Source organism: Solanum dulcamara, chromosome 7, assembly GCF_947179165.1.
Source record: "Solanum dulcamara chromosome 7, daSolDulc1.2, whole genome shotgun sequence".
NCBI classification, from domain to species: domain Eukaryota; kingdom Viridiplantae; phylum Streptophyta; class Magnoliopsida; order Solanales; family Solanaceae; genus Solanum; species Solanum dulcamara.
In genome coordinates, this window is record NC_077243.1 from 63742233 (window position 1) to 63764922 (window position 22690).

At 44.6% G+C, this 22690-nt stretch overlaps 1 protein-coding gene and 30 non-coding genes across 40 annotated transcripts; 30 read left to right on the forward strand and 1 right to left on the reverse strand.

Moving 5' to 3' along the window:
* Positions 1 to 62: 62 nt before the first annotated feature.
* Positions 63 to 10210, reverse strand: LOC129894385 (uncharacterized). 10 transcript variants are annotated; one of them, XR_008767681.1, is made up of 10 exons: positions 10002 to 10210; positions 9391 to 9440; positions 9027 to 9302; positions 8818 to 8908; positions 6886 to 7025; positions 4522 to 4586; positions 3238 to 3295; positions 1484 to 1641; positions 1237 to 1398; positions 63 to 1148 (listed from the first exon to the last, which is right to left on the reverse strand). XR_008767681.1 is itself a non-coding variant. In XM_055970055.1 (7 exons), the coding sequence occupies exons 3-7, from the start codon at positions 9277 to 9279 to the stop codon at positions 4524 to 4526; spliced, it is 420 nt and encodes a 139-aa protein (XP_055826030.1). In that variant the 5' UTR covers positions 9280 to 9302; positions 9391 to 9440; positions 10002 to 10210; the 3' UTR covers positions 4299 to 4523. The 10 variants fall into 10 exon arrangements, 2 of the variants coding, with proteins under 2 accessions (XP_055826030.1, XP_055826031.1); XR_008767680.1 differs by having other exon boundaries at positions 63 to 1398; positions 3238 to 3329; positions 10002 to 10208; XR_008767679.1 differs by having other exon boundaries at positions 63 to 1398; positions 10002 to 10207.
* Positions 10211 to 12371: 2161 nt separating this feature from the next.
* LOC129898316 (5S ribosomal RNA) lies at positions 12372 to 12490 on the forward strand. The gene has a single exon (XR_008769226.1). It is a non-coding gene; the product is annotated as a 5S ribosomal RNA (ribosomal RNA).
* Positions 12491 to 12712: 222 nt separating this feature from the next.
* Positions 12713 to 12831, forward strand: LOC129898435 (5S ribosomal RNA). Its single transcript, XR_008769338.1, has one exon. It is a non-coding gene; the product is annotated as a 5S ribosomal RNA (ribosomal RNA).
* Positions 12832 to 13053: 222 nt separating this feature from the next.
* Positions 13054 to 13172, forward strand: LOC129897047 (5S ribosomal RNA). The gene has a single exon (XR_008768154.1). It is a non-coding gene; the product is annotated as a 5S ribosomal RNA (ribosomal RNA).
* A 222-nt stretch (positions 13173 to 13394) lies between these two features.
* Positions 13395 to 13513, forward strand: LOC129897163 (5S ribosomal RNA). The gene has a single exon (XR_008768265.1). It is a non-coding gene; the product is annotated as a 5S ribosomal RNA (ribosomal RNA).
* Positions 13514 to 13735: 222 nt separating this feature from the next.
* Positions 13736 to 13854, forward strand: LOC129897277 (5S ribosomal RNA). The gene has a single exon (XR_008768376.1). It is a non-coding gene; the product is annotated as a 5S ribosomal RNA (ribosomal RNA).
* A 222-nt stretch (positions 13855 to 14076) lies between these two features.
* LOC129897395 (5S ribosomal RNA) lies at positions 14077 to 14195 on the forward strand. The gene has a single exon (XR_008768488.1). It is a non-coding gene; the product is annotated as a 5S ribosomal RNA (ribosomal RNA).
* Positions 14196 to 14417: 222 nt separating this feature from the next.
* Positions 14418 to 14536, forward strand: LOC129897497 (5S ribosomal RNA). The gene has a single exon (XR_008768585.1). It is a non-coding gene; the product is annotated as a 5S ribosomal RNA (ribosomal RNA).
* Positions 14537 to 14758: 222 nt separating this feature from the next.
* LOC129897512 (5S ribosomal RNA) lies at positions 14759 to 14877 on the forward strand. Its single transcript, XR_008768599.1, has one exon. It is a non-coding gene; the product is annotated as a 5S ribosomal RNA (ribosomal RNA).
* A 222-nt stretch (positions 14878 to 15099) lies between these two features.
* LOC129897631 (5S ribosomal RNA) lies at positions 15100 to 15218 on the forward strand. Its single transcript, XR_008768710.1, has one exon. It is a non-coding gene; the product is annotated as a 5S ribosomal RNA (ribosomal RNA).
* A 222-nt stretch (positions 15219 to 15440) lies between these two features.
* On the forward strand, positions 15441 to 15559 carry LOC129897749 (5S ribosomal RNA). Its single transcript, XR_008768820.1, has one exon. It is a non-coding gene; the product is annotated as a 5S ribosomal RNA (ribosomal RNA).
* A 222-nt stretch (positions 15560 to 15781) lies between these two features.
* LOC129897559 (5S ribosomal RNA) lies at positions 15782 to 15900 on the forward strand. The gene has a single exon (XR_008768643.1). It is a non-coding gene; the product is annotated as a 5S ribosomal RNA (ribosomal RNA).
* Positions 15901 to 16122: 222 nt separating this feature from the next.
* LOC129897867 (5S ribosomal RNA) lies at positions 16123 to 16241 on the forward strand. The gene has a single exon (XR_008768928.1). It is a non-coding gene; the product is annotated as a 5S ribosomal RNA (ribosomal RNA).
* A 222-nt stretch (positions 16242 to 16463) lies between these two features.
* Positions 16464 to 16582, forward strand: LOC129897983 (5S ribosomal RNA). The gene has a single exon (XR_008768939.1). It is a non-coding gene; the product is annotated as a 5S ribosomal RNA (ribosomal RNA).
* A 222-nt stretch (positions 16583 to 16804) lies between these two features.
* On the forward strand, positions 16805 to 16923 carry LOC129898030 (5S ribosomal RNA). Its single transcript, XR_008768950.1, has one exon. It is a non-coding gene; the product is annotated as a 5S ribosomal RNA (ribosomal RNA).
* Positions 16924 to 17145: 222 nt separating this feature from the next.
* LOC129898043 (5S ribosomal RNA) lies at positions 17146 to 17264 on the forward strand. Its single transcript, XR_008768962.1, has one exon. It is a non-coding gene; the product is annotated as a 5S ribosomal RNA (ribosomal RNA).
* A 222-nt stretch (positions 17265 to 17486) lies between these two features.
* On the forward strand, positions 17487 to 17605 carry LOC129898055 (5S ribosomal RNA). Its single transcript, XR_008768973.1, has one exon. It is a non-coding gene; the product is annotated as a 5S ribosomal RNA (ribosomal RNA).
* Positions 17606 to 17827: 222 nt separating this feature from the next.
* On the forward strand, positions 17828 to 17946 carry LOC129898112 (5S ribosomal RNA). The gene has a single exon (XR_008769028.1). It is a non-coding gene; the product is annotated as a 5S ribosomal RNA (ribosomal RNA).
* Positions 17947 to 18168: 222 nt separating this feature from the next.
* LOC129897414 (5S ribosomal RNA) lies at positions 18169 to 18287 on the forward strand. The gene has a single exon (XR_008768507.1). It is a non-coding gene; the product is annotated as a 5S ribosomal RNA (ribosomal RNA).
* Positions 18288 to 18509: 222 nt separating this feature from the next.
* LOC129898125 (5S ribosomal RNA) lies at positions 18510 to 18628 on the forward strand. Its single transcript, XR_008769039.1, has one exon. It is a non-coding gene; the product is annotated as a 5S ribosomal RNA (ribosomal RNA).
* Positions 18629 to 18850: 222 nt separating this feature from the next.
* LOC129897479 (5S ribosomal RNA) lies at positions 18851 to 18969 on the forward strand. The gene has a single exon (XR_008768568.1). It is a non-coding gene; the product is annotated as a 5S ribosomal RNA (ribosomal RNA).
* Positions 18970 to 19191: 222 nt separating this feature from the next.
* LOC129898136 (5S ribosomal RNA) lies at positions 19192 to 19310 on the forward strand. Its single transcript, XR_008769050.1, has one exon. It is a non-coding gene; the product is annotated as a 5S ribosomal RNA (ribosomal RNA).
* A 222-nt stretch (positions 19311 to 19532) lies between these two features.
* LOC129898148 (5S ribosomal RNA) lies at positions 19533 to 19651 on the forward strand. Its single transcript, XR_008769061.1, has one exon. It is a non-coding gene; the product is annotated as a 5S ribosomal RNA (ribosomal RNA).
* A 222-nt stretch (positions 19652 to 19873) lies between these two features.
* Positions 19874 to 19992, forward strand: LOC129898159 (5S ribosomal RNA). The gene has a single exon (XR_008769072.1). It is a non-coding gene; the product is annotated as a 5S ribosomal RNA (ribosomal RNA).
* A 222-nt stretch (positions 19993 to 20214) lies between these two features.
* Positions 20215 to 20333, forward strand: LOC129898170 (5S ribosomal RNA). Its single transcript, XR_008769083.1, has one exon. It is a non-coding gene; the product is annotated as a 5S ribosomal RNA (ribosomal RNA).
* A 222-nt stretch (positions 20334 to 20555) lies between these two features.
* On the forward strand, positions 20556 to 20674 carry LOC129898182 (5S ribosomal RNA). Its single transcript, XR_008769094.1, has one exon. It is a non-coding gene; the product is annotated as a 5S ribosomal RNA (ribosomal RNA).
* A 222-nt stretch (positions 20675 to 20896) lies between these two features.
* LOC129898194 (5S ribosomal RNA) lies at positions 20897 to 21015 on the forward strand. Its single transcript, XR_008769105.1, has one exon. It is a non-coding gene; the product is annotated as a 5S ribosomal RNA (ribosomal RNA).
* A 222-nt stretch (positions 21016 to 21237) lies between these two features.
* LOC129898206 (5S ribosomal RNA) lies at positions 21238 to 21356 on the forward strand. Its single transcript, XR_008769117.1, has one exon. It is a non-coding gene; the product is annotated as a 5S ribosomal RNA (ribosomal RNA).
* A 222-nt stretch (positions 21357 to 21578) lies between these two features.
* LOC129898218 (5S ribosomal RNA) lies at positions 21579 to 21697 on the forward strand. The gene has a single exon (XR_008769128.1). It is a non-coding gene; the product is annotated as a 5S ribosomal RNA (ribosomal RNA).
* Positions 21698 to 21919: 222 nt separating this feature from the next.
* Positions 21920 to 22038, forward strand: LOC129897563 (5S ribosomal RNA). The gene has a single exon (XR_008768647.1). It is a non-coding gene; the product is annotated as a 5S ribosomal RNA (ribosomal RNA).
* Positions 22039 to 22260: 222 nt separating this feature from the next.
* LOC129898229 (5S ribosomal RNA) lies at positions 22261 to 22379 on the forward strand. The gene has a single exon (XR_008769139.1). It is a non-coding gene; the product is annotated as a 5S ribosomal RNA (ribosomal RNA).
* The last annotated feature ends 311 nt before the right edge of the window (positions 22380 to 22690 follow it).

The window sequence follows — 22690 nt, forward strand, 5'->3', positions numbered from 1 at the left end:
ACTTTTGTTCCAGATAAGAGAGATTCAGGAGACACCTACTTTACCTACAAGGCTACAACAACAATATACCAGTATAATTTTATAAGTGAAGTATGCGGAGGATAGTATGTAAATAAATCTTATCTCTACCTCGTAGAGATAGACAGGTTATTTTCGATATATCCGGCTCAAAATAAATTATTTCCAAGCAACTTGAAAAATGGGAGACAGAACTGAGAGCAATAACAAGGGGCCCAAATTTTTTACCAAAAATAAATTATGTACATATTGGACATATTATTTTATGATAAAAAGTACATTTTTTAATTAAAAACTAGATATGGAATGCCCGTGTGTATGATTTTGAAAGAATTATTATGAACAAATATTGTTGCCATGCAATGAAAAGGGGACAAGTTATAGTAATATTCTCAAACAATTACACTACAGGAGTTTACATATTCATTGTCAGATGAAAATCAGATACTGTTTCAATTTTTTATTTGTACTACAATAAAACACCTCAACTTTAAAGCCTATCTGCATGAGTGTAATAATATTTTGAAAAATAACAGAAAGAAAGGTACAGAAAATTCCAAATAACAAAAAGTCCAAGAAGCTCTTCAAAATAGAAGTACATCCATGACCGAAGCGAGAGCTTCTAAATGACTTGTTTTCGCATTAGCTTTTCTAGCTCTTTCTTCCAACTTTTTTCTCTCCGGCTTGTAGTCAAAACTATGAATCTGTATCTCAATGTATTGCAAGATGCAAGATATATCTTTGGCTTAAGCTTTTTCTTATCAATAGTTATTATCCTTTATAGCACAAACACACTCTCACACATATTATATATTCAAAATAAACATAAAAAGCTTAACAGAGGTAAAACACTCACCTCGGGAAAAAAAGCTTAACAGAGGTAAAACACTCTCACTAATTGAATATTTGAAATGCAGACCACATCTCCACGTTCCTTACTCTAAACTTCAATACACAATACGAGTACTATTTAAAATCTCAGATTTCATTCAGTTTACATTTACCTCTGATAAATCTTTTACAATGAACGAATAGGTATCATTTTTTTTCAAACAGTAGATAGTAGTGAGATAATGGTCATTAATATTCAATAGACGTGAATTTCTTGAGTTGCAGACTCAGATGCAAGCCTTCAAATATTTCATAACGATATTAGTATAAAAGCGCAAGATATAAAAAGCAAAGAAACAACCAAAGAGGCATAAATAAACTACTAACCAAGCACCCCAGGGCCACCATGATCGATCACTATAGATAGAATATGAAAATATGATCATTTGGACCACTATTCACCATCTTTCTGCTACCTAGTAAGAGCAGTTTTGTCGCCAAGGAGAATAACTAAAAAGTTGTCCACATTAACATCATCTCAGTGTAATCCTGCCTCAAGAGATAACACATGAGACAGCACATGAGACAGGAGTATGGTTTAGGTATATACTAAACGATGTAGAAAAACACCTACCTTAGGAACTCCTTTATAAACATCCTCACCACAGGACTATTAATGATAACTCAAGGTCGTGGATTTTCTTCATTGTAAGCAATCATACATGAAGACAATAATATTTTCATCTTTGAGACCACCTTTTCTCAACAACTGATATGCATGCATACATCAGCCTGATACAAAAGCCAAGGTCGACACGTATATGAGAAAAGAAAAATAATAAAAACCCTCCATAATAGTTATAGCTAGGAGCCGATTTATTTCATTCTCTAGTCAAATCTATCAAAAAGAAGGAAAATGTTGTCTTAGCAAAAAAATTTACCAACTAATTTGTTTTTAACTGGCTGGTTGTCTTAATGGATGAGTTTCATAAGCTTGGAAAGCTACCACCAAGCTTATATTTGGTAAAACTGTAGTGCAAGAAAAAGGATCTGATTGTCAAATGTACCACCAAAAGATGAGTACTTAAAATAACGAAAGGGTCACGCTAAGTGGCGACCGACGCCAAATCTCTTAATTTCTTTAGTGGGCATGATGATAAAATTCACATAAAATTGGTCCTTCATAAAAGCTACGCGAGAACAAGAGAAATAGAAGAAGAAGAAATCCAAAGAAGAATTAGGAAAGCTCTGTCGGAGAGTGGCTGCAAGCTTCAAATGATGTTTTTAAAAAATCAAGAAAATTTATCTCTTGTGGTGGTCACCTGTAATGACGTACCATGCTAAAACTAACTTTAGATTAAGCTAGCATTTGATCATAGATTTTAAGAGTAGTTTTTGAAAATGTATCTTCAAATATCTCTGTTTGACCATAAAATTTGATCTTTGAATATTTTCAAGTTCCCTAAAATTGAATCAGACCAGTTTTTGGATTTCCACTCACAAAATTATAAATTTTTTCCAAGTAAAATGCAATGCATGTCCAAACACAACTTCAAATTTCAAAAATCATTATTTCAAAAACTCAAAGTTTTAAGTTTTAACTTCAAAATTTATGACCAAAAAGGGAGCTAATAATGATGAAAGTTTCAGTTCATATTTTACCCATTTCTCTCAATAAGATAGAGGCTTTTTTTCGTTTTTCGTTTTTTCAACTAATCTTATCAACTACTGACACCCTGCAATACTGGAAGATAACCTCTCTGTGAGTGTTCTACGGCTATGGCTATGTCAACGCAATGCGGCAATGTAATTTTAATTCGACTAAAGCTAACAAATTCATAATGGAATCCTGTAACATATTAAGTCATTAAGATCTTCAAAAGCCTTTACTATACAATGAATGCAAGATCAAATAGATCTTCAAAAGCCTTTACTATACAATGAATGCTAGATCAAATGGCTCATTATGCCACTTCTAGACACTGCCAAGTAACAAAGACACATTATATAAGAATTATTTGATTTATCACTATGGACAGGAAAGGCAACATTCCAATGCAACTAATATTAAACTGAAACATTTACCAATTGCCTAGGCGCATAGGTTTTAAACAATGTAGTTAAGAAATCTGTTTATGAATCTTTATACATACTACTTGCCTTTTATGTCAACAACAACAACATGCTCAGTGAAATCCCACAAAGTGAGGTTTGGAGAGGGTAAAATATATGCAGACCTTACCACTATCTCATGAAGTTAGAGATGCTATTTTCAAAAGACCCTTGGCTCAAGTGTATTAAACCCATGTAAAAGAAGAAGCAATAATTTACACATCATAGATAAAAGGATTTAAGTGAAGCTTTCTTTTGTCTTCATCACCGCCTTACCAAAAGTTAGCTAACATTTTTTCCAATTGGTCAAGAGCTCCCTTTAAAACTGGAATCCCTGCGAGAGGGTGTATAGGCATCAAGAAAAGAAACTACAAATGTTAGTACTTGAAGGATTGTACCATGTCCAGTTCTATTCTTGATGTCAAAACATTTAATTAAACAAGTTAGTGAAAGTATATTGATTAACTACCTCATACCTTTGCCTATAAATGTTCGTTGTAGTTTCAGAGCCAGGAGAACAATGTAACGCCCAGTACTACCTGATTCCTTTTAGGATTTGAGATCAAATTGAAACTTTCACGTGTTAAAGTTTCGATCTTTTCATTTTATGTTAAAGAATTTAAGAGTTTCTATCTTTCCGTTTTATGTTAAGAATTTAAGTGTTTTGGTGACCCTCGTGGAGATGGTGGAATGGTTTGGTTAGCTAGGGGCGGGGGTTAGGGCTAAATTGATAATTTGGAAACAGCCTAGCTACCCCAGGAGCGGTAGTGAGCTAATAAACTACTCCCTATGTTTCAATTTATTTGTATGATACGACATTTAAGAAATTAAAAAGACTTTTAAATATTGTGTTACCCTACTTATATGTAAAATGTACCAAAATTAGTAATTACTCAAACATCATGAGTCTCCTAAGAACATGTCAAACAAAAACCAAAAGGAAAGATAACGAAAGAAACGAGTGAAGCCTAAGAATAATTACTATCCTAGTGACAAGAATCACGCAGTGGACTTGGGCATTAAAAAGTTAAAATAACAACAACATACCAATGAAATGCCAAAACGTACAATACAATTACTTCCTCCGTTTCAATTTATTTATTTTACTTTCTTTTTTAGTCCATTTCAAAAAGAGTGTCTCTTCTCTTCTTTTAAAACTACTTACTTCTAGCTTTTGAGCTAATAATGTTGACCTTTGATACTAACAATGTCACGACCCAAACCTAGATCCTAGACGTGACACGGCAAATGAAGTACCCCGAGGCATCTCACCCCTCTTAACGTTCAATGAGCATTTCATCGGTAATGATAAACAAAAGCGGAAATAAATGGGGTAATAGGACTAAGGGAGATAACATAGAATAAAGGTCATTCACAACATCAGACATCATCAACTTGTCCAACAATACATCTACATCCTTAGACTTGGCGGGAGTTAATACATGTCCCTAAGTCACCCTCAAGATTTAGTCAAAAGATACCGAAGATAACTCAAATGTCTAAACATCATAATAAGCTAGAAAGAAATAAGAGTATTGTTCCCGGACCATGGGAACTCACCACTAATAGTAGCCTTCAACGAACAGTCTAGCCACGAGGAGGAGAGTGTGGAGCAAAGCCGGTTCCTACGGTGATATCATGTAAGCAAAAGTATGTTTTAGTACTTTGAATGTACTAAGTATGAAAGCATGCTAAAATAAAGGACATCATGCCAATATAAACAATATGCATAAGTTAATACGTGCATGAGAAACATCATAATAAAACCTTTAAACCATAAATTTATGGGAAAGTGATCGTAACCGACATTTAAGACCATGCGAGCTATTACATGAAATCCAATGACTCCTGCATCGGGGCGGGCCGATAACTCCTGCATCGAGACAGAAGAGACTACCTTGTCGGGGTAAACTCCATCAACTATAAACATTCTTCAACTTTAACGGCTAATTGTGGATCCACTAGCCTAAAAATAGCCGACAAGGGCCCCTATGGTGGCACATAGTTAATATAACATGAGACTTTACTTAAGAACCCCTTCGATCGTATCCCCACCTACATGCTACATTCGGTTCAAGGTCAAATCCCACGAAATACGTTTAAACATCATCATAGCATAATATATAACTTTGACATAAAAATAAAACATCATTCAGTGGAATAGCTCATTAAAACCTTTCATTTGATTCAATGCAAGAATTGTCCTTTCACATTGAACCCTTAGTTCGATAAGAAGCCCTTTCATCAATCAATCGTTTAATAGACTCCCTTTTCATCAGCATTTACTTCATATCATTCATTTGGAGTCAAACTTCACTTCAACTTCACTTAAATCATGAGAAAAACTAGGTGGGTTCTCTTCATAAAACCTTTAAATGCATTTTAAAGAATTATTGCATGCATGAGAGTGATGAACTACATCAATTTAGAATATTTCAAACAATCCACCATTCACACTCAAAACCTCCTTCATGCCTTCATAGAGGCACATTATTAAATCATTCAACTCATGAAATTAAGAGTCAAAACACATCAATATAGGTATATAAACTCCAAATATATCCTAGTCCATGCATTTAAACTCATTATATGAAAGTCCATAAGAATTTATCATAAGGAAGTTGGAATATCAAATTGGAAAATCATTTGGACTCCATGGCTGGAAACCCATGGATGAAAAGCTCACATTCCGAGGAAGAATGGTGACTTGAATGCCTTGAATTGAAAACCCTAGTCTTGCCTTGAGGTTCTTGAGAGAGTTTTGGGGAGAGAGAATTTGAGAGTCTTAAGTCTTAAGTGTGAAGAATGAGGTCTTGGAAGGGTTTGGTGTCTTTAGATGGAAGAATTCAGCCTCCAAAACGACACCATTTTCGATTAAAACGCAGGAAATGACTAAAATGCCCCTTTAAGAATCTGGCCGGAAAGGACTTCACTGGGACCCTTCACGGTCTGTGGTGATCACCACGATCCGTGGTGGGGTCCCGCGATGAGGGACTTAGAAAAACTCAAAAAAGGACCTGCAGGGGTAGTCTCTGAAGTTTCACCACAGGACATTTTCACAGTCCGTGAAGATCAGTACGGGCCGTGAAATGTGACCGTGGTGTAGATATGCAAGTGGACCTGCAGAGTGTCCACCACGAGGACTTGCCATGTTTCGTTGGGAGTTCCACGACCCGTCGTGGGAATTCGTGGACCCTGCCTTAAGAAAATTCCTGAGGGCCCTGGGGAAAGACTCACCACGGAGGGCTTCACGGCCCGTGGTACTCACCATGGTCCGTGGTCCTCCATCGTGGTTCGTTCCTGCAGTTTGAGTCTCTGAATATCCGCCACAGTGGCTCACCAAGGCCCGTGGTCCTTACCACGGTCCGTGACGACTTCCGTGGTCGGCTTCAGATGCCATTTTCTGCAACTTCTCTGAAAATTCATCCTTGGTTCATTGGTTCAGGACCTTTCACATTCCCAGGGTCTTACAAACAAGTACTACAATATATACAACCTATTAAATGAATTTGAATATGTATTACATAGCTCAATTTGAATTTGATGTTCATATCCTTAACAAGAATTAAGATTGATAATTCACCCACAATCTAAAATGAAATACCGTTTTCAAAGATCATCAAGAAATATGGTATCAACAAGAATGGTATACCAAAAAATTGTACTTACGAAGGCATAATCAAAATGATAAGCAGTCCCAATAGTGACAGTCGGCAGTCACAACATTTCTGATACATACATCTGAGAAATCTTAGGCATGGATAAATCGATGACAAATAAGAACATGCATGCACAAAATGATAAGAAAATATTTCATAAGAATTGAAGAACAAGTCGCTAAATCAAGATCATCGATGTGAAAATTTAAATAACCATATAAACATTTTAATTGCTTTCTCAAGATGTGGAAATTTCATTTCTTACCTACCAATATGAGGCACCCATAAATTAGTATCAAGGTGCTTCTATGCAGTTCTTTTTGTATCGTATATTCCCCTTGAACTCCAGCAAAATTTGTCCATGAAAAAAATACTTCAATAATTTTTGTTATCAGCATATTCGATCTAGTAAGAATTTGATCAAAATAAAAATAAGCATCAATAATAGAGCTTATATAGATGCACAGAAAGACTTTAAGCCTAACATTTTTTTCCTTATAAGCATTTGTTCTTCAGTCAATCCAAATAACTTTTACAAATAATCTCTCCATGAACTAAATATATACATTTGAATTTAATCATCCTGTATAAGTAAAATATAACTTGTTTGGTATTATTTTAGGGTAATTAACACAACTGACAACTACTAATTTCAATGTCAGTGTCCTATCTACGCATAGATTATTTATAAGACAAATAAATTAAATCATCAAATTTTTGACATAAAAAATGTGTCGCAAAGCCAAAAGTATATGAAAATAAAAAAATTGTTCAAAAAATGTTTAAAGATAAATCTGATAACTATATGATATAGTCAAGTAATGCATACGGATTCTCTTGCTTCTACTTAATTTTGAAACAATCCACAAAAATATTCCAAGCTAGATATCTGCAAGCACTCAAACGCATTGCCAAATATTTCTTTTTTCAGGAAACTTCTTGTACACATGGAATATATTGATACTCTTGTCAAAAGATAAAATAATTATTATAGAGCGTAAAAAACGCTACTAAGGCTGGTGACCAACAACTAATTTATTATTAAAAGATGATTAAAAGAAAAACCTTCTAGTGCTATTTGGTTCCAGCTTAGCCGTAAGAAAATTAAAATCTATAATATGAGCCATTTCTTTTCTTTCTCAGATATCATTCAAAAATAAATCAGTTTGTCATCTTGAACTTTGAAATCGAAACAAAAAGATAGGCTCACCATTTGATCGAATAAGAATTTTGAATAAAAAAGTAAACTGAACTTTACTTCAATTAAAAGAACAGAGTGCAAAAGGTAGACACAATATCAAGGAAACTATGAATCTTTTTGTAGTTTAACATTGACTCCAAATTAATTATTATTCAGCGAAATGCCAATACCACCACATTACAGAAGCACAGAGTTTGTACTCATAATCTGATTTAGTGCCAACAATGGATCAAAATTTGTAACTTGACAAATTAACAGGGATAGTATCATGCGCTTCATTGCAATGCTAATATAATGTTCCATAAATATTTTCAAATCATTTTAAGAATCTACCGTCAAATTCTACAAGACAATTGAAGCAGCAAGAAGGGGAAAACAACAATGCAATCTTTTAGGGAAAAAATTAGAATATAAAATTAGTTATATTGTGTACGAACAGATTTCTCGTGTTACTACAACATTAGCCAAAATAGAAAATCTCAAAGCTCTTCGAATGAGATGTTCAAGCAAGGAATGTCAGGAGTTACGAATAAATAAACAAATAACGCAAGAATTCAGCTGTTAAACCTCAATAAAACTTAATTGCAATGAATTGAATTATACATCCACATTACAAGGTAAATCACGTGAAAAACTATTTATGTTGACAAATGGAATCAATAAAAAGCTAGAAGGGAAACTGGATGATGGAAATTCTCGATGGAACTGAAACGTGTATTGACAGGGTGGTCTTTATCCATTTCAGGTTAGACATGTCTACAAGTATTCAAAAGTTCAAAATTTCCTCTAATACACATGTTAGGCCATTATTTCAAGGGGGATACAGATGAAATTTGTGGGAAAAGGAGGCTGATTTTTCTGTACAACTAATCGGTGTTTTAACATTCTAACTTCTAAGGCACATAATATAACACTTTGCTGTATAAAGCGTTGTCAAATAACTAAATAGACAACATGTAGCAAGTGGCAACAACAATGTGTTAAAAAGAAAAGTACCTCTCTAACTTCACAAAGTAGGGAGTAAGGTTGCATGCACACGAACCTTCCCAGGCCCCATTTGTGAAAATACGTTGGGTATGTTGCTGCTCTATAAGAAGTAATAAAAAAATTAAGGTGTTATGGAATATTTTCAAAAAAATTGAAAAGAAAAAACTTATTCACTTAATTAGATGTGATACCAAAAAGATGAAAATTTGTGGACTTACTGTGCAGAACGACACTCTTGGGCAATAAAAGAGGAAATTCGGATGCTATTTCCTGCAATAGATTTGCTACATAGAGCACAGTTAATGGGGTTTGCTAAGCCGTCTTTTACACGATATTGTTGCCACAAGCTAAATCAAGGCCGATCTTCTAAGAAAACATGAGTGAAAAATTTCAAGAGGTAATTTAACCAGCAAACCCAATCAGTTCATGCAACATTTGAACATGAGTTGGTTCACCAACAGGAATATTCATACCATGAATGCTATATGCCCAGCCTGCAGGGTCGATAAGAGAACATAAATATTTTTAGGGACAAGAAATAATGGAAGATATACTTTCTTACCAATTGGATTTCTCACTTACCAGCGTAATAACAGAAACGCTTTCTTGAATGCCCCTTGGGTTATGAGTTCCTGCCTCGTGATAGAAATAATATAAATATACAGGTGTGTTTCGTCTCTCTATCAATTTGTTCCTACTTTCCTTTATCTCACCATGTATCTGTTGTCCCTTTGTATTATTATTATTATAACTTATCTTGTTTCATAAAAGCAGATGTAGGGAATTGACCTTTAACAAATACCCAATCTTCAACTTGTGTTCCTTTTACCACATGCTTGTAACATTATGTGGTTGAGAATTAACAATTTGAGTGAACTTTATCATTATGGGATTTCAAAGTAATGATAGGTAGACTGTTGATAAAAGAAAAAAAAATAGAGACGTACAACCATTGGTATTTCAATTCATCAACTATAAGAAAAAATCGAACATATGTGAGGACAACATAAACCTTCATATTTGCCATGGAAGAAATTTGTTACAAAATTTGAAGAAGAACATATCTGAAGTTCTCAAGATTTACGGTTTAAAGAAGGACATATCATAGAGTTAAAAACCTAATTCTAAACTTTAGTGAACTGTAAGGTTTATTATTACTATAAATTCTGAAGAAGAGTGAAAAGTTCACATACCTGCTTGACTTTAGTGTCTTAGAGGGTAAAGAAGAGGAATTCTAGAGAAACTAAGGAGAGAGAGAAGAAAAAGTAAGAATGATCGAGAAATTGGTAGAAGAAAGAACAGATTCAAAAGATAAAATTACCCTCACTTTTTGCTTTTAATTTCTAAACCTAGAAATTTGTACAATTATTACTGCGCAATATAAATTGTGATCGTCCTAGATCTTCATGCTCAGGGGCGGACCCAGGGCAAATTAGGGTCATCCGAACCTCCTTCGTTAAAATATTATATTATATATATAAGATAAAAATTTTAATTTATGTGTATATATATTTAACATTAAACTCTCTGAGCATAAGCCAAAGGACTAGCTCAGTGAAAAATGGGATTCAATATTTTACCTTAACTTGTCTCAGCTCGCAGGTTTGAATCCGAATAAGCATATATTTTTTTTGATTAGCGTGTTTAATTTTTTTTGAACCCCTTTCATAAAATTTCTGAGTCCGCCACTGTTCATGCTTCTATATAGTAGGAAAAAAAATTATTCTCAAACTCACATTATTTTACTCTCTCTCTAAACATAGTCTTATCTCTATTTTATAAAGCTAAAGAAATTATTTTCGATAGATCATCGATTAATGGTTGACAAATACTAAAGTCATCAAGAGTTTGTAAGAATAGGTCTTAACAAACAATCAAAAATAGGATAGTTAATATTGATAATTTTGTTTAAAGCATCCACCAAAGTGAGCCCACTCTAGGAACTTGTTCAATGGGATACATTTCATCGAAGAGTTCCCCGAAACATTATCATATGGTATGATTGTCAAAGATCCAAATGTTAAAGAATGGGCAATTTAAATAATAGTCTTGCATACTTGAAAGAACAAGAGTTTCAAAGAAGAGCTTGATTAAGAGAGAAATTAAGTGTTTAATTTGATATACTCCCTTAGTTGATGCTAAAATGATGTGGTATAGACTTAGAAATAAGGAAAATATGAAAATATCCTGAAAAAAGTATATTAGGTCGACTCCACCAGGCGATTCCATAGCTCGTGGAATGATCCATGGTTCATGGAATTCCTCTATCGAACTCAGACGTTTTGTCTTCTTTCAGGTTTGAGTCTACAAAAACATTACATGGCTAATGGAATGACTCAATGGAATTCAGGCGTATTGCATCTCCTATGATCAAATTTCATGGGCAGAATTCACGGCTCGTGAATAATTCCACATTTACTTTATAAAGATTAAAATTTATTTGAAGAATTGTTGTTTATTTTTTTTCTTGTCTAAAAATCATTTTATCAATTAGTTGTGCGAAAAGTTATTTGGAATTGTGAGAGGAAGAAAGATTGTTAGTCGTGTAAAAAGTTATTAGGAATTTAGTAAGAAAATGGAGTGTAATGGAATGAAATTAGATACATAAGAAATTTTAGTAGGCAAGAATATATGCTCAGGAGTTAATTGAGCCTAACAGAAGATAAGAAGACCAACCTTATGCATTAGCTAAGGCCATGCTTAATTGATTATTTAGTTTTATTTAAATAATCAAGCAAGAAATCAACTGATGTATAAGGAAGCTTTGAAGTTAAAAGCATCCTTTTCTATATAAATAAAAAATATTAAGATAAAAAGGGAAATCCAAAATAAGGTGAGGAAAGAGAAAAAAACTAGTTATAAATTGGTGAAACATTAAGTGGTCATAACTTTGCGCTCGGTTAATCATTTTACGTAATTTTTTTTTTGATTTTGCATATTTTTTCGAGATCTAACTAGACAAACGGCCGCAAGGCGGTTTGGCAGGGTCAATTTTTTGAAAAACTGCCTTAATCCCGTTCAATTAATATTTTCCCCCAATTTGATACACAAATTTCATTTATATTTTGTAAACATCTAATGAAATAAAAAGAATTTCAAGATCAAAATTATGTGGTAATGCATATGTGAATGTCAATTTAAATTTTCAAAATTCAATTTATGAAAACGAAGCAGCGAGCATTAATGAATAAAATAAATAAAAACAAGGGTCAATAAAATGACATAGATGCAGAGTTGGATGGTTGGTCTATTTAGATCCATTATACAATATTTTTAAGCGTGCTTGGGCGAGAGTAGTACTAGGATGGGTGACCCCCTGGGAAGTCCTCGTGTTGCATCCCTCCTTTTTGTCGGAATTCGGCACGGTTTCGTCTACTCGACAACAAGTATTTTTTTGCGGACACGACATTCGGGGCCTAGACGCCGTTAGGACGTGCGATGGAGGCGCTTAGGACGGGCGTGACAGGCGGCAGGGTGCGTCGGTGCGTGGAGGGCAGGGCGCATGCCGGGGCGTTTGGGAGGGGAAGGGGGTGTTTAATAGAATTTAGAGCGCTAGGAATGATGGATGCGATCATACCAGCACTAACGCACCGGATCCCATCAGAACTCCGAAGTTAAGCGTGCTTGGGCGAGAGTAGTACTAGGATGGGTGACCCCCTGGGAAGTCCTCGTGTTGCATCCCTCCTTTTTGTCGGAATTCGGCACGGTTTCGTCTACTCGACAACAAGTATTTTTTTGCGGACACGACATTCGGGGCCTAGACGCCGTTAGGACGTGCGATGGAGGCGCTTAGGACGGGCGTGACAGGCGGCAGGGTGCGTCGGTGCGTGGAGGGCAGGGCGCATGCCGGGGCGTTTGGGAGGGGAAGGGGGTGTTTAATAGAATTTAGAGCGCTAGGAATGATGGATGCGATCATACCAGCACTAACGCACCGGATCCCATCAGAACTCCGAAGTTAAGCGTGCTTGGGCGAGAGTAGTACTAGGATGGGTGACCCCCTGGGAAGTCCTCGTGTTGCATCCCTCCTTTTTGTCGGAATTCGGCACGGTTTCGTCTACTCGACAACAAGTATTTTTTTGCGGACACGACATTCGGGGCCTAGACGCCGTTAGGACGTGCGATGGAGGCGCTTAGGACGGGCGTGACAGGCGGCAGGGTGCGTCGGTGCGTGGAGGGCAGGGCGCATGCCGGGGCGTTTGGGAGGGGAAGGGGGTGTTTAATAGAATTTAGAGCGCCAGGAATGATGGATGCGATCATACCAGCACTAACGCACCGGATCCCATCAGAACTCCGAAGTTAAGCGTGCTTGGGCGAGAGTAGTACTAGGATGGGTGACCCCCTGGGAAGTCCTCGTGTTGCATCCCTCCTTTTTGTCGGAATTCGGCACGGTTTCGTCTACTCGACAACAAGTATTTTTTTGCGGACACGACATTCGGGGCCTAGACGCCGTTAGGACGTGCGATGGAGGCGCTTAGGACGGGCGTGACAGGCGGCAGGGTGCGTCGGTGCGTGGAGGGCAGGGCGCATGCCGGGGCGTTTGGGAGGGGAAGGGGGTGTTTAATAGAATTTAGAGCGCTAGGAATGATGGATGCGATCATACCAGCACTAACGCACCGGATCCCATCAGAACTCCGAAGTTAAGCGTGCTTGGGCGAGAGTAGTACTAGGATGGGTGACCCCCTGGGAAGTCCTCGTGTTGCATCCCTCCTTTTTGTCGGAATTCGGCACGGTTTCGTCTACTCGACAACAAGTATTTTTTTACGGACACGACATTCGGGGCCTAGACGCCGTTAGGACGTGCGATGGAGGCGCTTAGGACGGGCGTGACAGGCGGCAGGGTGCGTCGGTGCGTGGAGGGCAGGGCGCATGCCGGGGCGTTTGGGAGGGGAAGGGGGTGTTTAATAGAATTTAGAGCGCCAGGAATGATGGATGCGATCATACCAGCACTAACGCACCGGATCCCATCAGAACTCCGAAGTTAAGCGTGCTTGGGCGAGAGTAGTACTAGGATGGGTGACCCCCTGGGAAGTCCTCGTGTTGCATCCCTTCTTTTTGTCGGAATTCGGCACGGTTTCGTCTACTCGACAACAAGTATTTTTTTGCGGACACGACATTCGGGGCCTAGACGCCGTTAGGACGTGCGATGGAGGCGCTTAGGACGGGCGTGACAGGCGGCAGGGTGCGTCGGTGCGTGGAGGGCAGGGCGCATGCCGGGGCGTTTGGGAGGGGAAGGGGGTGTTTAATAGAATTTAGAGCGCTAGGAATGATGGATGCGATCATACCAGCACTAACGCACCGGATCCCATCAGAACTCCGAAGTTAAGCGTGCTTGGGCGAGAGTAGTACTAGGATGGGTGACCCCCTGGGAAGTCCTCGTGTTGCATCCCTCCTTTTTGTCGGAATTCGGCACGGTTTCGTCTACTCGACAACAAGTATTTTTTTGCGGACACGACATTCGGGGCCTAGACGCCGTTAGGACGTGCGATGGAGGCGCTTAGGACGGGCGTGACAGGCGGCAGGGTGCGTCGGTGCGTGGAGGGCAGGGCGCATGCAGGGGCGTTTGGGAGGGGAAGGGGGTGTTTAATAGAATTTAGAGCGCTAGGAATGATGGATGCGATCATACCAGCACTAACGCACCGGATCCCATCAGAACTCCGAAGTTAAGCGTGCTTGGGCAAGAGTAGTACTAGGATGGGTGACCCCCTGGGAAGTCCTCGTGTTGCATCCCTCCTTTTTGTCGGAATTCGGCACGGTTTCGTCTACTCGACAACAAGTATTTTTTTGCGGACACGACATTCGGGGCCTAGACGCCGTTAGGACGTGCGATGGAGGCGCTTAGGACGGGCGTGACAGGCGGCAGGGTGCGTCGGTGCGTGGAGGGCAGGGCGCATGCCGGGGCGTTTGGGAGGGGAAGGGGGTGTTTAATAGAATTTAGAGCGCCAGGAATGATGGATGCGATCATACCAGCACTAACGCACCGGATCCCATCAGAACTCCGAAGTTAAGCGTGCTTGGGCGAGAGTAGTACTAGGATGGGTGACCCCCTGGGAAGTCCTCGTGTTGCATCCCTCCTTTTTGTCGGAATTCGGCACGGTTTCGTCTACTCGACAACAAGTATTTTTTTGCGGACACGACATTCGGGGCCTAGACGCCGTTAGGACGTGCGATGGAGGCGCTTAGGACGGGCGTGACAGGCGGCAGGGTGCGTCGGTGCGTGGAGGGCAGGGCGCACGCCGGGGCGTTTGGGAGGGGAAGGGGGTGTTTAATAGAATTTAGAGCGCTAGGAATGATGGATGCGATCATACCAGCACTAACGCACCGGATCCCATCAGAACTCCGAAGTTAAGCGTGCTTGGGCGAGAGTAGTACTAGGATGGGTGACCCCCTGGGAAGTCCTCGTGTTGCATCCCTCCTTTTTGTCGGAATTCGGCACGGTTTCGTCTACTCGACAACAAGTATTTTTTTGCGGACACGACATTCGGGGCCTAGACGCCGTTAGGACGTGCGATGGAGGCGCTTAGGACGGGCGTGACAGGCGGCAGGGTGCGTCGGTGCGTGGAGGGCAGGGCGCATGCCGGGGCGTTTGGGAGGGGAAGGGGGTGTTTAATAGAATTTAGAGCGCCAGGAATGATGGATGCGATCATACCAGCACTAACGCACCGGATCCCATCAGAACTCCGAAGTTAAGCGTGCTTGGGCGAGAGTAGTACTAGGATGGGTGACCCCCTGGGAAGTCCTCGTGTTGCATCCCTCCTTTTTGTCGGAATTCGGCACGGTTTCGTCTACTCGACAACAAGTATTTTTTTGCGGACACGACATTCGGGGCCTAGACGCCGTTAGGACGTGCGATGGAGGCGCTTAGGACGGGCGTGACAGGCGGCAGGGTGCGTCGGTGCGTGGAGGGCAGGGCGCATGCCGGGGCGTTTGGGAGGGGAAGGGGGTGTTTAATAGAATTTAGAGCGCTAGGAATGATGGATGCGATCATACCAGCACTAACGCACCGGATCCCATCAAAACTCCGAAGTTAAGCGTGCTTGGGCGAGAGTAGTACTAGGATGGGTGACCCCCTGGGAAGTCCTCGTGTTGCATCCCTCCTTTTTGTCGGAATTCGGCACGGTTTCGTCTACTCGACAACAAGTATTTTTTTGCGGACACGACATTCGGGGCCTAGACGCCGTTAGCACGTGCGATGGAGGCGCTTAGGACGGGCGTGACAGGCGGCAGGGTGCGTCGGTGCGTGGAGGGCAGGGCGCATGCAGGGGCGTTTGGGAGGGGAAGGGGGTGTTTAATAGAATTTAGAGCGCTAGGAATGATGGATGCGATCATACCAGCACTAACGCACCGGATCCCATCAGAACTCCGAAGTTAAGCGTGCTTGGGCGAGAGTAGTACTAGGATGGGTGACCCCCTGGGAAGTCCTCGTGTTGCATCCCTCCTTTTTGTCGGAATTCGGCACGGTTTCGTCTACTCGACAACAAGTATTTTTTTGCGGACACGACATTCGGGGCCTAGACGCCGTTAGGACGTGCGATGGAGGCGCTTAGGACGGGCGTGACAGGCGGCAGGGTGCGTCGGTGCGTGGAGGGCAGGGCGCATGCCGGGGCGTTTGGGAGGGGAAGGGGGTGTTTAATAGAATTTAGAGCGCTAGGAATGATGGATGCGATCATACCAGCACTAACGCACCGGATCCCATCAGAACTCCGAAGTTAAGCGTGCTTGGGCGAGAGTAGTACTAGGATGGGTGACCCCCTGGGAAGTCCTCGTGTTGCATCCCTCCTTTTTGTCGGAATTCGGCACGGTTTCGTCTACTCGACAACAAGTATTTTTTTGCGGACACGACATTCGGGGCCTAGACGCCGTTAGGACGTGCGATGGAGGCGCTAAGGACGGGCGTGACAGGCGGCAGGGTGCGTCGGTGCGTGGAGGGCAGGGCGCATGCCGGGGCGTTTGGGAGGGGAAGGGGGTGTTTAATAGAATTTAGAGCGCTAGGAATGATGGATGCGATCATACCAGCACTAACGCACCGGATCCCATCAGAACTCCGAAGTTAAGCGTGCTTGGGCGAGAGTAGTACTAGGATGGGTGACCCCCTGGGAAGTCCTCGTGTTGCATCCCTCCTTTTTGTCGGAATTCGGCACGGTTTCGTCTACTCGACAACAAGTATTTTTTTGCGGACACGACATTCGGGGCCTAGACGCCGTTAGGACGTGCGATGGAGGCGCTTAGGACGGGCGTGACAGGCGGCAGGGTGCGTCGGTGCGTGGAGGGCAGGGCGCATGCCGGGGCGTTTGGGAGGGGAAGGGGGTGTTTAATAGAAGTTAGAGCGCTAGGAATGATGGATGCGATCATACCAGCACTAACGCACCGGATCCCATCAGAACTCCGAAGTTAAGCGTGCTTGGGCGAGAGTAGTACTAGGATGGGTGACCCCCTGGGAAGTCCTCGTGTTGCATCCCTCCTTTTTGTCGGAATTCGGCACGGTTTCGTCTACTCGACAACAAGTATTTTTTTGCGGACACGACATTCGGGGCCTAGACGCCGTTAGGACGTGCGATGGAGGCGCTTAGGACGGGCGTGACAGGCGGCAGGGTGCGTCGGTGCGTGGAGGGCAGGGCGCATGCCGGGGCGTTTGGGAGGGGAAGGGGGTGTTTAATAGAATTTAGAGCGCTAGGAATGATGGATGCGATCATACCAGCACTAACGCACCGGATCCCATCAGAACTCCGAAGTTAAGCGTGCTTGGGCGAGAGTAGTACTAGGATGGGTGACCCCCTGGGAAGTCCTCGTGTTGCATCCCTCCTTTTTGTCGGAATTCGGCACGGTTTCGTCTACTCGACAACAAGTATTTTTTTGCGGACACGACATTCGGGGCCTAGACGCCGTTAGGACGTGCGATGGAGGCGCTTAGGACGGGCGTGACAGGCGGCAGGGTGCGTCGGTGCGTGGAGGGCAGGGCGCATGCCGGGGCGTTTGGGAGGGGAAGGGGGTGTTTAATAGAATTTAGAGCGCTAGGAATGATGGATGCGATCATACCAGCACTAACGCACCGGATCCCATCAGAACTCCGAAGTTAAGCGTGCTTGGGCGAGAGTAGTACTAGGATGGGTGACCCCCTGGGAAGTCCTCGTGTTGCATCCCTCCTTTTTGTCGGAATTCGGCACGGTTTCGTCTACTCGACAATAAGTATTTTTTTGCGGACACGACATTCGGGGCCTAGACGCCGTTAGGACGTGCGATGGAGGCGCTTAGGACGGGCGTGACAGGCGGCAGGGTGCGTCGGTGCGTGGAGGGCAGGGCGCATGCCGGGGCGTTTGGGAGGGGAAGGGGGTGTTTAATAGAATTTAGAGCGCTAGGAATGATGGATGCGATCATACCAGCACTAACGCACCGGATCCCATCAGAACTCCGAAGTTAAACGTGCTTGGGCGAGAGTAGTACTAGGATGGGTGACCCCCTGGGAAGTCCTCGTGTTGCATCCCTCCTTTTTGTCGGAATTCGGCACGGTTTCGTCTACTCGACAACAAGTATTTTTTTGCGGACACGACATTCGGGGCCTAGACGCCGTTAGGACGTTCGATGGAGGCGCTTAGGACGGGCGTGACAGGCGGCAGGGTGCGTCGGTGCGTGGAGGGCAGGGCGCATGCCGGGGCGTTTGGGAGGGGAAGGGGGTGTTTAATAGAATTTAGAGCGCTAGGAATGATGGATGCGATCATACCAGCACTAACGCACCGGATCCCATCAGAACTCCGAAGTTAAGCGTGCTTGGGCGAGAGTAGTACTAGGATGGGTGACCCCCTGGGAAGTCCTCGTGTTGCATCCCTCCTTTTTGTCGGAATTCGGCACGGTTTCGTCTACTCGACAACAAGTATTTTTTTGCGGACACGACATTCGGGGCCTAGACGCCGTTAGGACGTGCGATGGAGGCGCTTAGGACGGGCGTGACAGGCGGCAGGGTGCGTCGGTGCGTGGAGGGCAGGGCGCATGCCGGGGCGTTTGGGAGGGGAAGGGGGTGTTTAATAGAATTTAGAGCGCTAGGAATGATGGATGCGATCATACCAGCACTAACGCATCGGATCCCATCAGAACTCCGAAGTTAAGCGTGCTTGGGCGAGAGTAGTACTAGGATGGGTGACCCCCTGGGAAGTCCTCGTGTTGCATCCCTCCTTTTTGTCGGAATTCGGCACGGTTTCGTCTACTCGACAACAAGTATTTTTTTGCGGACACGACATTCGGGGCCTAGACGCCGTTAGGACGTGCGATGGAGGCGCTTAGGACGGGCGTGACAGGCGGCAGGGTGCGTCGGTGCGTGGAGGGAAGGGCGCATGCCGGGGCGTTTGGGAGGGGAAGGGGGTGTTTAATAGAATTTAGAGCGCTAGGAATGATGGATGCGATCATACCAGCACTAACGCACCGGATCCCATCAGAACTCCGAAGTTAAGCGTGCTTGGGCGAGAGTAGTACTAGGATGGGTGACCCCCTGGGAAGTCCTCGTGTTGCATCCCTCCTTTTTGTCGGAATTCGGCACGGTTTCGTCTACTCGACAACAAGTATTTTTTTGCGGACACGACATTCGGGGCCTAGACGCCGTTAGGACGTGCGATGGAGGCGCTTAGGACGGGCGTGACAGGCGGCAGGGTGCGTCGGTGCGTGGAGGGCAGGGCGCATGCCGGGGCGTTTGGGAGGGGAAGGGGGTGTTTAATAGAATTTAGAGCGCTAGGAATGATGGATGCGATCATACCAGCACTAACGCACCGGATCCCATCAGAACTCCGAAGTTAAGCGTGCTTGGGCGAGAGTAGTACTAGGATGGGTGACCCCCTGGGAAGTCCTCGTGTTGCATCCCTCCTTTTTGTCGGAATTCGGCACGGTTTCGTCTACTCGACAACAAGTATTTTTTTGCGGACACGACATTCGGGGCCTAGACGCCGTTAGGACGTGCGATGGAGGCGCTTAGGACGGGCGTGACAGGCGGCAGGGTGCGTCGGTGCGTGGAGGGCAGGGCGCATGCCGGGGCGTTTGGGAGGGGAAGGGGGTGTTTAATAGAATTTAGAGCGCTAGGAATGATGGATGCGATCATACCAGCACTAACGCACCGGATCCCATCAGAACTCCGAAGTTAAGCGTGCTTGGGCGAGAGTAGTACTAGGATGGGTGACCCCCTGGGAAGTCCTCGTGTTGCATCCCTCCTTTTTGTCGGAATTCGGCACGGTTTCGTCTACTCGACAACAAGTATTTTTTTGCGGACACGACATTCGGGGCCTAGACGCCGTTAGGACGTGCGATGGAGGCGCTTAGGACGGGCGTGACAGGCGGCAGGGTGCGTCGGTGCGTGGAGGGCAGGGCGCATGCCGGGGCGTTTGGGAGGGGAAGGGGGTGTTTAATAGAATTTAGAGCGCTAGGAATGATGGATGCGATCATACCAGCACTAACGCACCGGATCCCATCAGAACTCCGAAGTTAAGCGTGCTTGGGCGAGAGTAGTACTAGGATGGGTGACCCCCTGGGAAGTCCTCGTGTTGCATCCCTCCTTTTTGTCGGAATTCGGCACGGTTTCGTCTACTCGACAACAAGTATTTTTTTGCGGACACGACATTCGGGGCCTAGACGCCGTTAGGACGTGCGATGGAGGCGCTTAGGACGGGCGTGACAGGCGGCAGGGTGCGTCGGTGCGTGGAGGGCAGGGCGCATGCCGGGGCGTTTGGGAGGGGAAGGGGGTGTTTAATAGAATTTAGAGCGCTAGGAATGATGGATGCGATCATACCAGCACTAACGCACCGGATCCCATCAGAACTCCGAAGTTAAGCGTGCTTGGGCGAGAGTAGTACTAGGATGGGTGACCCCCTGGGAAGTCCTCGTGTTGCATCCCTCCTTTTTGTCGGAATTCGGCACGGTTTCGTCTACTCGACAACAAGTATTTTTTTGCGGACACGACATTCGGGGCCTAGACGCCGTTAGGACGTGCGATGGAGGCGCTTAGGACGGGCGTGACAGGCGGCAAGGTGCGTCGGTGCGTGGAGGGCAGGGCGCATGCCGGGGCGTTTGGGAGGGGAAGGGGGTGTTTAATAGAATTTAGAGCGCTGGGAATGATGGATGCGATCATACCAGCACTAACGCACCGGATCCCATCAGAACTCCGAAGTTAAGCGTGCTTGGGCGAGAGTAGTACTAGGATGGGTGACCCCCTGGGAAGTCCTCGTGTTGCATCCCTCCTTTTTGTCGGAATTCGGCACGGTTTCGTCTACTCGACAACAAGTATTTTTTTGCGGACACGACATTCGGGGCCTAGACGCCGTTAGGACGTGCGATGGAGGCGCTTAGGACGGGCGTGACAGGCGGCAGGGTGCGTCGGTGCGTGGAGGGCAGGGCGCATGCCGGGGCGTTTGGGAGGGGAAGGGGGTGTTTAATAGAATTTAGAGCGCTAGGAATGATGGATGCGATCATACCAGCACTAACGCACCGGATCCCATCAGAACTCCGAAGTTAAGCGTGCTTGGGCGAGAGTAGTACTAGGATGGGTGACCCCCTGGGAAGTCCTCGTGTTGCATCCCTCCTTTTTGTCGGAATTCGGCACGGTTTCGTCTACTCGACAACAAGTATTTTTTTGCGGACACGACATTCGGGGCCTAGACGCCGTTAGGACGTGCGATGGAGGCGCTTAGGACGGGCGTGACAGGCGGCAGGGTGCGTCGGTGCGTGGAGGGCAGGGCGCATGCCGGGGCGTTTGGGAGGGGAAGGGGGTGTTTAATAGAATTTAGAGCGCTGGGAATGATGGATGCGATCATACCAGCACTAACGCACCGGATCCCATCAGAACTCCGAAGTTAAGCGTGCTTGGGCGAGAGTAGTACTAGGATGGGTGACCCCCTGGGAAGTCCTCGTGTTGCATCCCTCCTTTTTGTCGGAATTCGGCACGGTTTCGTCTACTCGACAACAAGTATTTTTTTGCGGACACGACATTCGGGGCCTAGACGCCGTTAGGACGTGCGATGGAGGCGCTTAGGACGGGCGTGACAGGCGGAAGGGTGCGTCGGTGCGTGGAGGGCAGGGCGCATGCCGGGGCGTTTGGGAGGGGAAGGGGGTGTTTAATAGAATTTAGAGCGCTAGGAATGATGGATGCGATCATACCAGCACTAACGCACCGGATCCCATCAGAACTCCGAATTTAAGCGTGCTTGGGCGAGAGTAGTACTAGGATGGGTGACCCCCTGGGAAGTCCTCGTGTTGCATCCCTCCTTTTTGTCGGAATTCGGCACGGTTTCGTCTACTCGACAACAAGTATTTTTTTGCGGACACGACATTCGGGGCCTAGACGCCGTTAGGACGTGCGATGGAGGCGCTTAGGACGGGCGTGACAGGCGGCAGGGTGCGTCGGTGCGTGGAGGGCAGGGCGCATGCCGGGGCGTTTGGGAGGGGAAGGGGGTGTTTAATAGAATTTAGAGCGCTAGGAATGATGGATGCGATCATACCAGCACTAACGCACCGGATCCCATCAGAACTCCGAAGTTAAGCGTGCTTGGGCGAGAGTAGTACTAGGATGGGTGACCCCCTGGGAAGTCCTCGTGTTGCATCCCTCCTTTTTGTCGGAATTCGGCACGGTTTCGTCTACTCGACAACAAGTATTTTTTTGCGGACACGACATTCGGGGCCTAGACGCCGTTAGGACGTGCGATGGAGGCGCTTAGGACGGGCGTGACAGGCGGCAGGGTGCGTCGGTGCGTGGAGGGCAGGGCGCATGCCGGGGCGTTTGGGAGGGGAAGGGGGTGTTTAATAGAATTTAGAGCGCTAGGAATGATGGATGCGATCATACCAGCACTAACGCACCGGATCCCATCAGAACTCCGAAGTTAAGCGTGCTTGGGCGAGAGTAGTACTAGGATGGGTG

Bases quoted from the DNA above. Each gene is read 5' to 3' on its own strand.
- LOC129894385 (XM_055970055.1), bottom strand. From the start codon at position 9,279: ATGAATATTCCTGTTGGTGAACCAACTCATGTTCAAATGTTGCATGAA. The intron at 9,093-9,215 runs GTTAAATTACCT...TGCTCTATGTAG, and splicing joins TGAACTGATTGGGTTTGCTG to CAAATCTATTGCAGGAAATA. The intron at 7,026-8,817 runs GTACTTTTCTTT...AATTCTTACTAG, and splicing joins TACTTTGTGAAGTTAGAGAG to ATCGAATATGCTGATAACAA.